Below are 11,064 nucleotides of genomic sequence, written 5' to 3' on the forward strand. Positions count from 1 at the left end.
TGTTTTTAAGTTAGATGTTGAATTAAAGTGAGTATATTTAATATTTGTATCTAAGTAACTGTTTATTCCTTGAAAATATAATATAGTTTTAGTGCTGCATTTATCTACTTTTCTGTTTGATTTCCACATTAATAGTTTTACTCTAAAGTATATTAATATTTGTAAATAAATACAACTGAATTTCACTGCAGTGTATAATCACACTCTTAAGAATCCTTAAATATTTAACTTTATAACATTATTTCACAGTGTGATACTTTTACTTCTTCCACTTCTGTATATGAGTTTATAAACTTTGAATTAGACAGAAACTCCTGCAGCTGCCAGATGTAGTTTTAAAAAAAAAAAAGTATGAATAAAATGTCATCTACAAAGCTTCTAAAAAGAAATAAATGTGAAGTTTAGTTCAGACGACGACGATCATGGAGGGAAGTTGAATTTTAAGCATTATTATTTATGGACTAATTTAAAGCAGAATGAATTAAATGGTTGATTAATTATGTTTCAGGTTAAAACAAATGTATAAAGAAAGTATAAACTATGAAGTTATCACATTTATTAAGTTAATGGTGAATTATTGTTTACGGCTTTTGATCTTTTCTTTCTCATGTTACTGTAAGTGTTGTTTTTTAAATTTACTGTAATTTACAAATCATATATTACTAATATTAATTTATGTTTTAAATCCAGCAGAAAAACTCAATTTTCCCTCCTTGCTCCTTTTCAGTCATTTATGTGTAAGTTGTGATTTAATTGTGAATCTTACTTTAAAATCTCTTTTCTGGATCTTTTCATCACAATGAGCTCAACAAAGAAATAATGAATGAATAATACATTAAATAAATCAGTTATTAAAGCCTTAATTAAATAAAATCACCTCCCTCCTTTTGGTCACAGTGTTTTCCTGTTTGTGTGTATACTGAAACGCCTGAGAGCCAGTTTGTCCGACAGCACCTGAACGCATCCTCACAGGTGTAGCGCCATCTGCTGGAGGAAATAATGAGCACTTTAACTTCTTTGAAATAGAAAGTGAAAGAATAAATGAGAGCAGACAGCAGAGACGGTCGATAGCAGGTAAGAAAGCAGCTTTTTAGTAGAAAAAAATATAAGTTTACGTGTTTACTTTATAACGACAATAAAACCTTTATGTGAGTTTAACATTAAGGAATCCAGTTTTTATACATTTTAAGTGCTGTTACACACATATATATATATATATTGATTTAGTTTCATAATCATTGTTAAGGCGTAGGTTTGTTTATCTGAAATCAAAACCTTCAGTTCATCTATAAAAGTTTAGTTTAACTCTCTTTTCTCTGTTATAGTTTATTTAATACTATTCATGAGTTAAAGCTTTAATATCTTTAATATGTGTTTTATTTCAGATTATTTTCAACATGTCTTCAGATGAGGTGAGGCGTCATTTTTATGGTTTTTTATGCTGCTAGATAAATAAAATTAAATATACAAACATTAGATTTGATTAAATGAATCTGTGAGTTTGATGATTTTTGGGCTTTTTGCACCACTGACACTTTCACACAAGGAGGTTTTTTAATGTTTTATTGCATAACTGAAATACTAGTTTCACTTACAAGATGACTCATTTATTTTCATGCAAGTGTTTAACTCGCAGCTGCATTGGGCCTACGGTGGCCTGGAAGTTCAAAACAACATTACAAAGTTGGAAAACCATTTGAATAAGCAATTGAAATAGTTACATTACACATTTTAAAGGAATCTGTAATGTAATGTATCACATTTCCAAAGTAACTTTCATTAACCTGTATGTTTTATTCTTCTATTAATTTTGGTTTTATGTAAGATGTTAAACTTAGGATTGCTGACTAACTGTATTTCGTTGTGTATTAATATAAAATGACATTAAATAATCTCTTATTTCTCTTCTATCTAACTATAAATAATCATAATTCATCTAAATCCATCATATAGAGCCTAATACGGTGGCCGGGAAGTGCAAAACAACATTACATCATAGGGCTGGGCTATATATTGAAATTATATCGATATCGTGATATGAGACTAGATATCGTCTTAGATTTGTGGATATTGTATGGAGTCGTCTTTTCCTGGTTTTAAAGCTGCATTACAGTAAAATATGTAATTTTCTGAACTTACCAGACTGTTCTAGCTGTTCTGTTATTTACTTTTTAACCACTTTTTCATTGTATCCACATTACTGATGATTATTTATCAAAGATTTCATAGTGTAAATATTTAGGGAAAGCATCGATATCGAGGTATTTGGTCTAAAATATCGTGATATTTGATTTTGTCCATATCGCCCAGCCCTATTACAACATTAGTGTGAAACACTTTTATAAGGCTTGAGACAACTTTAACATTTTGGGAAAACATTTTTACATACAATAAAACAAAATTACATAAGAAAAAAAACACTTTTAACATTTTAGAAATGACACAATCTTCACGGAAAGGGAATCTACCAAATACTGGAAGTGATGCGGAGGTGATAAAGTGAGCGATAGTCCACCAGCATGTTTCCTCTGCTGCTAAATAAACTATAAAATATAAATAAAGTAAATAAACTAGCTGCTACTCTCATGCGATGTCCAACATTGCAGAGTTTTCTTCTTCTTTCGACGCTTTCACAGCTGGTTTCTCACTGCCTCCTCAGCTCCTCCTGCTTATACAACACTTAACTCATGAATCAACCACAATGCAAATTAAACCCTGTATCACCAGGTTCATCTTATTTGATACAAGAGTTTTAAAGACCTCTAAATCATCAGTGTGATCATATCTGGTATATACACAATCAGATAAACCAATGCAATGTTGAATTATGACATATTTAGCAGCTGGTAAATTCCTGCAGAGAAGAAGCAGTTAATTCTCCTCTTTGACGGACGCTTGTGTGTCTTTGTGTTTTTTCAGGATTTCTCGCTGGTGACGACACCGTCCGAGGAAAGTTTAGAAGGAATCCAAGCTTCAATCAACTCGTTCAAGGTGCATCTTCACTCATCGTTCACTGCAGTTTATTCACTGTGTTTTAACGTCAGATACGATGAAATACATAATCTCACAATAACAGCAGGTGTAGGGTCTCTGGTTGAAACTGACATTAATTAAAAAAATGTTTTTATTTGAAAAGAAACAACGAATCTCAGCAACAGCATTAATAATAATGTGATAATGTGCAAGAACTCTGCTGATTTTGTGGCTTTTTACAAGCTTGAAATGACATTTTCTACTTTAATTCAGCTTCAGCCTGAACAAATAAGTCTTCTTATCTTTGAGTATTTCTCTTATTGTAAATATCTTATATCATAAATGAAGCGCTGCATAAAAAATGAAGACTAGAAGAAGAGTCAGATATATTGAAACAGGATATTGAGATATCCCATTAAACCATAGCTGCATTGGGAGCTACAGTTTACAGACTTTTTTTTCTTTTGGTCCAGCACCTTGTTTTTTATTCCAGATGTGCTCTACGTGATCTACAACACAACTTTTTTAAAGCTTAAGAAGAGCAAAATTTAAAAAGGAACATTCAGTGATTTTGTGTTTTTACACCAATCAGCTGTTATAATTTTTAACCTTCGTGTCGTCCTCCCGGGTCAAATTGACCCCGTCTGTTTTGACTCTTCCTTCTTTCCTCCCTTCCTTCCTTCCGTCTGTCTGTCCTTCCTCCCTCCTTCTCTCTTTCTTTCCTTCCTCTCTCTTTCCTCCCTTCCTTCTTTCCTTCCTTCCTCCCTCCCTCTTTCTTTCCTCCCCCCTACCTTCCTCCCTTCCTCTGTCCTTCTTTTCTTCCTTCCTCCCTTCGTCTTTTCCTTCTTTCCTCCCTCCCTCCCTCCTACCTTCCTTCTTTCCTCCGTCCTTCCTCCCTTCCTTCTTTTCTTTCCTGCCTTCCTTCCTCCCTCCTTTCCTTCCTTCTTCCTTCCTCCCTCCCTCCTTTCTTTCCTTCTTCCTCCCTTCCTTCCTTTCCTTCCTCCCTTCCTTCTTTTCTTCCCTCCTTCCTTCCTCCCTCCTTTCCTTCCTTCCTCCCTTCCTTCTTTTCGTTCCTGCCTTCCTTCCTCCCTCCTTTCCTTCCTTCTTCCTTCCTCCCTCCCTCCCTCCCTCCCTTCCTTTCCTTCCTTCTTCCTCCCTTCCTTCCTTCCTTGACTGGAGGACAACAGGAGGGTTAAACTTCTCTTTATTTATGTTAAATTCAGCTGGAGGCTGCAAAGACTTCATAATATATCTGAATTTGAGGAAATGTTTATAAAAAGATGCACGAGACACATTTTATTACCTTGTGATAATATAAGAAGCTCTCAGACAAGAATTGAGACGCAGTTTTTTGTCCACAGAAAAAATATGAGCAGCTCCTCGATGAGCAGAAGGAGCTGAACGCCAACCGAGAGGATCTGTGTGAGATGAAGGAGAAGTGCAAACAACGCACAGAGAAAATAAAGGTTGATATTATTAAGGACAAACAATCCCACGTCAAGAACCTTGCAAATGAAAAGGTAAGACTATTTTTTATTTAAAGTCCTCCTCCACTCAAACATATGTTTTTCTTCTTCTTCCTTCAGTTGGATGTTTGAGTTTCACTGAGCTGCAGAATGTTTGTTTTTATCTGTTAAACATGAACAAACACTGAGAATCAACGTTTCTATCATGTAGGAGATATCTGGGGTCCAGCAGTCACACTTTTTAAAACTAAAAGCATTTTCATTTTAACAGATTTATTATTTTTTAAGTGAGGGAGAATAATTAGATGTGATTTTAAGTTGTAATTTAACTGTTTAATGTGGAAATATCACCTCAAATACTAATTATTTGTGTAAGCAGTGTTTTTAAATCTCTCTAAACGTCTTTAAAGTGATCTGAACCACTTCATGTAATATAACTGTAGGATTTGACTTAAAGCTGATGACACTTTGCTCCTGTCTAACGATCTTTAATGGGACTCAAACTGCTGCGTTACTGTACGAGTCGACCCCGTTTGGCTCCACGGCAGCTGTGTTAACTGGAAAACACCTGCTATGACATCACAGATTAAGGTGTGGCGAGACATGCATCACTTGTGAAGGCATGAAGCAACAGAGGAAAATATTTTAAAAATTAGGACATGACGTCAATGAATATTGTTTATAGAGTAGTTTTAAGAACAGTTGAGAATTGATTATAAGGCAAAATATAGTAAAATAAAAAAAGAGCAGGATTAAAGCTCCAAACAGGGAAAATATTTGGTTTTTTTCTTCTTGGAAAAAAAACATTTCCATAATTAAATGATCGTAAGAACGGCTGCTGATTAATTTCATTCAATCAGTTAATGTAACCATTGCAGCTCTAACTAAATATACAGCATAAAACACTATAATTATCACTATAATAATACTATAAAAAAAAGATTACTGCATCAACATGCTCTTATTTCTTATTTTGAATATAAGTGTCTCTTTACTTGCTGATCAAATGTTTTAGAGTGCCTCAGTTTTTACAGTTTTTATTCAAATTTGCTTGTATGTGACAATATTTGATCTATTTTAATGATCTAAAATAACAGCCGAACACACTCGTGGATTCTTTCTACAATAGAAATATTGTTTTAATGTTTCTGTCCAGTTTAACCAGTTTAACCAGTTTAACCAGCTCGACTCCTGCTGCGATTTAAAGCATGCTGTTTAGTTCTTTCCTCTCAGTTATTATGTATGTAGGTATGTTTCAGATCTCCTTTTTGATCCAGTTTTAGGGTTAGTCAGTCAAGTCTGGATCCAGCAGAAGAAATGCCTTTTTTTTTTTTTAAATAACTTTTTATAATTTTGAAATATAAATAATTTTTTCTTGTTATCGGTATCCTCAATTTATAAATCAACTTTATTTATATAGCAGCTTTCCATGCAGGTTATTTTAGATCAAAGTGCTTCACAGTTGATTGACAAGCTGATAATAAAAGAGAACAAAGTGTTGAATAGACGTGAAGAAAAACAGAAAGAAAAGGAATGAAAATAAAGAGCAAATTAAAATAAAAAGAGATCAATGCACGTAAGAGAAAATAAAAATGTTAAAAGCTGGAATTAAAGTAAAATAAATAAGAGAAAATAAGAAATAGATAAAAATAAGAAAAAAGTTTATTAAAAGTGAGAGTAAAAAAAAAGGTTAAAAAGGCAAAAAAAAAGTAAAATGAAATAAAAGAGAAAAAGTTTAATAAAAGCTAGACTGAAAACTAGGTTAAAAAGATTAAAAGACAAAATAAACAGATGATTCAAATTGATAAGAAGATAAAACTTATTGAAAGATAATAATAAAATAACAAAAAATAAAGTAGAACAAAAATGGAAAGCATTAAAACAAATAATAATAATAATAATAATAATAATAATAAAACGTACTGCTTTAGTTTGCTGCTTACCTCTAAACTATTAAAGCTTATTCACTTAAACTGCTTACATTTCACAAAAAATGGAAAATTTGGGATATTATCAAAACTTTTTATGTGTATATTTGTTTGTAATGTGAATTATTTCAGTACTTTTCAGTGTGTTTGTCTCTTTTCTGTCTTCCAGATGAAGCTGGCGAAGCTCGAGCAGGAGGAGAAGGAACTGGAGGAGGAAATCCAGAGAGTCATAGCGGCGGTGAAGGATGAAAAAGCCAATAACTTACATCTGAAACAGGAAGCTGACGTACGTTCCATATCTCACAGCACACAGAGCGCCGCGTTCAATCTGCTACGACACGTCCGGTAAAATCTCCAACTTGTGATTTCAGGTGTTCGCGGCCGTGCCGGAGAGGGAAGTCATCTTTAAAGGACAGACGGGGAAAGCGACCAACTCACAAGACTATGAGATGGAAGCACATATAGTTTATCCCATGGAGGGAGGAACGGCCCTGATCACGTTTGAGGAGGAAGTTGGTGAGTTTGTGTTTGCATTTAGAGTCATTAAATAATTAAATAAGCAAACTTTATTTTTTATAGAACCTTTAAAAACACTATACAATGCAAGATATATAAAACAAGATACAAGAAGGGAATGTTCAAGCAATCAAAAATCAAATAAAAGGTCAAAAGAGACAAAGCCAAACCATAGAAAGCTTTAAAACAATAATCAGCAGAATCCTCCCCCCCACAAAATAAATTAAATACAACTAAGGAGCCAATGAGAAGCGTGTTTTTCTGTCTTTCATGATAAAAGGTTTGATTCTTTGGTCTTAATCCAGCTATTAAAAAAAGAAACATCACTAATGATAAAATAAATGTAATTTTTTGCTTTTATGGATATTTTAATTAGTTGATAAACTGATACAGATTACACATGTTGATCTGCCTGTATGGTCAGATTAAACCACCAGGGGGCGCTGGGGCATAAATTAGCTATTAACACCTCTTCTCTTTACCTGTATGTGGGTCAATGACGTATAAGGATTTGCAACAACTCAATTGTAGAATAATAAAAACAAACATTCAGAATGTTGTGTACCTGAAGATCCATATTACAATTTGAAATTAAGTGATTTTAGTGGGTTTTTCAAGATTAATTGGCTTAAAAAAAGTCATGTGGTACGTCATTGACCCATGTACCATAGTTTACTAACCATAGAGGTGAGTATTAGACAATATACTTCACTATACACAATGCATGCAGAAAAACATTCGTCAACCTTTTTGTCTCGTGACCCTTAAAACAAATATGTGTGTTTGCAGCCTCTAGTCACACGTTGCATTTATTTATCAACTAAAGAATAACTTTTTTCAGGTAGAATTATGCAGTAATTCACAGGAAAAAGACAAAAGATTGAAGGAAAATTAGCTACAGAAATATGTTTTTAATGCTTTACTTTACTCTTAATCATCTATGGACCCCTCACATTTGTCTTTGTGGCTCATTAATGATACCTGACCCAGAGGTTGGGAACCACTGCATCAGACTACTAGTACCAGCTTCATAACATTTTGCCTGTAATTGCAGAAATCAACAATGTCCTGCTAACAGTTTGTGTTACTTTTAATGAAACATATATCCATTGTGAATGATGCATCATGTTTGCACACCACAAACTGAAATAACTTGATTTTATTGTATTAATATGGAAATAAGTGGAAATATACTTCTAATTCCAGCTGATGTTGCAGATTTAACAGCAAAATTGATCATGTGACCTTTGCGTGAAGCGTATGATTTTCTCCTCATGCACCAAATTTAGCAGCTGCAGCCAATCAGCGTTAATTAGTCCGGGAGAGATGAACAGGAGGAGCAGAGAGAAGCGACTGGGACAGTTAAAGTTAACGTTGGCTCAGTTTGATGCTTGATTTCCTGTTTGTGTGAATAAAGAAATATAAACTTTAATAATTAAACTGTTAAACTCATCAGCACACTATGTCTGTGGCTGTTACGACACAATCACCTACAAAACCAGAGTTTGTCACCATGGCAACACCGAAAATGTGATCCCACCGGTCCTTGCACCTGAAGATAAAAACCCACAAAGCGTTTTTATTCATGTTTAGATGCTCGATTGTTGTAAAATCCTGACTAACTTTCTATTTTCAGTGGCCAAGAAGATCCTGACGACGAAGAAGCACCAGGTAGATCTGGGAGGAGACTGCAGCATCAATGTGGAGGCCAGAGAGGTTCATCTGATTGTGCCCGAGCTGGTGGAGGTACGACAAACACACTGATGAATGAGCCAAATCTGACCTGAAATCTGATTTCAAATCCGATTCAAACTTCCTGTGCCTGTCGCTGTCTCCTCAGATCGACTCCCAGGTTTGTCCTCGTCGCATTTTAATCTCCAACCTCCCCAAGATGGAGACCGACACTCTGCTGAACAAGCTGGAGATCCACTTCTCTAAGAGTAAAAACGGAGGCGGAGAGGTGGAAGAGTGCGAGATGATGTCCGACTCCGGGACTGTGGTCCTCACGTTTGTGGGAAATAACAGTGAGCATGCTCTGATCTGAATATAGTTAAAAATGGGATGATGATGATGATGATGATGATGATGATGATGATGATGAAATATTGTTTTAAAGGGAGATTTACTTTGGTGGTAACTATTCAGAACATGTTGGACTACAGCTCCTCCTAAAGATAAAATGCATCCACACATACAGCTTCTTAATTACATAATACTTGTGTATTAAATGCCTGACGTTATAGGCTATTTATCTTCTTAGACACAGGTAGTAAAATGGATTTATCACTGCTGAATTTACTCAAATCACAAATGCTGGAGTCAAGTTTCACAAGCGTTTGTCCTACAGTCCTCTTTGTTGCTCATGCATAGGCTGCAAGTATGTTTCTTTTGATTAGTTAAAGGATAAGTTCACAATTTTGTGATGGAAATTTTGTGATTAAGAGGATTTACAGTCCCTGTTTTTGGGTAAAAAAGAGTTTATTTAAAGGTAATTTGTCTAAATTAGTCAAATAAAATAGATATCGTCCACATTTATAGTCATTTTAACATCAAATTCCCTTTACGTGTTTTATTGTGATTAGTTAAAGGATACGTTTTGGGTTAAAAAAAAGTTTATTTGAAGATAATTTGAAGCTTCAGCCGTCTAAATTAGTCAAATAAAATAGATATCGTCCACATTTACAGTCATTTTAACATCACAATTGGGAACCTGTCCTGTCAAAATGAAAATGATCTCATATTGCAAGTTGTAGCTTTGTTGAAAGAGGCTCCCGGCTCTGTTTCTAATCTGATGAAACTCTTTCTACCGTCAGTCGCCAGCGGTTTGACAGAAACAGAGCAACATGAAGTGAAGCTGCAACAGAAGAAGCACAAAGTGAGAGTGACGCCTTTTATAAACGGAAAGATTACAAACGTGAAGGTAAGGTATCACGAGACGACATGTTGGATTGATTTTTAATTACAGTTTTAAATGAACCCATGTTGCTCTTTTCCAGACCAAGATGTCGGTGTGTCCTCGGACGGTGCTGCTGACGGGAATCCCCGTCGTCATGGAGAGAGACACCCTGCAGGATCTGTTGGAGATCCACTTCCAGAAGAGCACCAACGGCGGCGGAGAGATCGAATCCTTCCTGTACAACCCGCTGGGAGAGGAGACCATGGCCCAATTCGAGGCCGTCCCTCCAAAAAGTGAGGAGGAGGAGTAGGGGCGGTAGACTCATCATCATCATCATCATCATCATCATCATAGGTTGATTTCAATCATGTGCCACAGTGAAGAAAGGCTCCACTCCGCCTGAAATCTGATCTACTATAATGTTTTTACACCTTTTGTTTGCACTTGTGAAGGAACTCAGTATAATTCAGCACAAATGTATAAGTCTCTTTTATTATTTAGAGTTATAAGCTGCTCATTTTACTCAGAACAGGATCCTGGATGCCTTTTTACTGCTGGTGATATTAATACTGACGATGTATCACCTGCGTGTTTCTGTCTAGTTGTGTAAAATTTGAATTGAATGATAATGACAAACTTTTATTAACTTCAAATGAACAACTAATGTGCACGTTTAGTTTCTTCTTGTATAACACTGAAAGGTAATTAACCTGCAACATGTTATTACACATCGACTATTTGAGCTCCGTGCCTTCAGATGTGTTTGTAAAGTGATGAAGAGACACGTGAACGAGGTTGTGGAAATCTAGAAATGTGCAAAATATATAATGGTTTTAATTATAGGGGGAAAAACTCAACTTTTAATATCACAAAAATGCATTTAATATTTCATTTTAGGGCTGTGATCTCAATCATTTGGTCAATAAAAAAAGTCAGAAAGGTGTCGTCTTAAGATTTCTTATTTTGTCTTAACTACAGTCCAAGAGGCAGATAGTTGATTTATCACATTCATTATAAAAGAATTGAAATCGTTCCTGATTGACATGATAACCCCAGATTTTATTAAATGTACTATTTAGAACAATTGTTTTCCATGACCTTTTATTTAATATAAAAAAGTCATAATAACCACTTTGACATTTATTGCCATAATCCTCTAATATATTCTCTTAAAATGGATTAAAAGCATTAATGTTATGTTGGGTCCACAAAAAAAATGTGTGCAAGTTATTCATGTTTATTAGAACATTTTCACCTCTTAAAATTTCCCTAAAACATAAGGACA

The 11,064-nt window shown here is 34.7% G+C and overlaps 1 protein-coding gene across 1 annotated transcript; it reads left to right on the forward strand.

The window, feature by feature from the left end:
• Positions 1-1,017: 1,017 nt before the first annotated feature.
• Positions 1,018-10,719, forward strand: ifi35 (interferon-induced protein 35). Its single transcript, XM_062439261.1, has 10 exons — positions 1,018-1,074; positions 1,386-1,412; positions 2,920-2,991; positions 4,335-4,493; positions 6,537-6,653; positions 6,739-6,883; positions 8,520-8,629; positions 8,724-8,907; positions 9,697-9,803; positions 9,880-10,719. The coding sequence occupies exons 2-10, from the start codon at positions 1,398-1,400 to the stop codon at positions 10,087-10,089; spliced, it is 1,119 nt and encodes a 372-aa protein (XP_062295245.1). The 5' UTR covers positions 1,018-1,074; positions 1,386-1,397; the 3' UTR covers positions 10,090-10,719.
• The last annotated feature ends 345 nt before the right edge of the window (positions 10,720-11,064 follow it).

The sequence above is a fragment of the Scomber scombrus genome, chromosome 18, assembly GCF_963691925.1.
Source record: "Scomber scombrus chromosome 18, fScoSco1.1, whole genome shotgun sequence".
NCBI classification, from domain to species: Eukaryota; Metazoa; Chordata; class Actinopteri; order Scombriformes; family Scombridae; genus Scomber; species Scomber scombrus.

Coding starts and splice junctions, on each gene's coding strand:
- ifi35 (XM_062439261.1), top strand. Junction 6,884..8,519: donor CACGTTTGAGGAGGAAGTTG/GTGAGTTTGTGT, acceptor TTCTATTTTCAG/TGGCCAAGAAGATCCTGACG. Junction 8,630..8,723: donor TTGTGCCCGAGCTGGTGGAG/GTACGACAAACA, acceptor CTGTCTCCTCAG/ATCGACTCCCAGGTTTGTCC.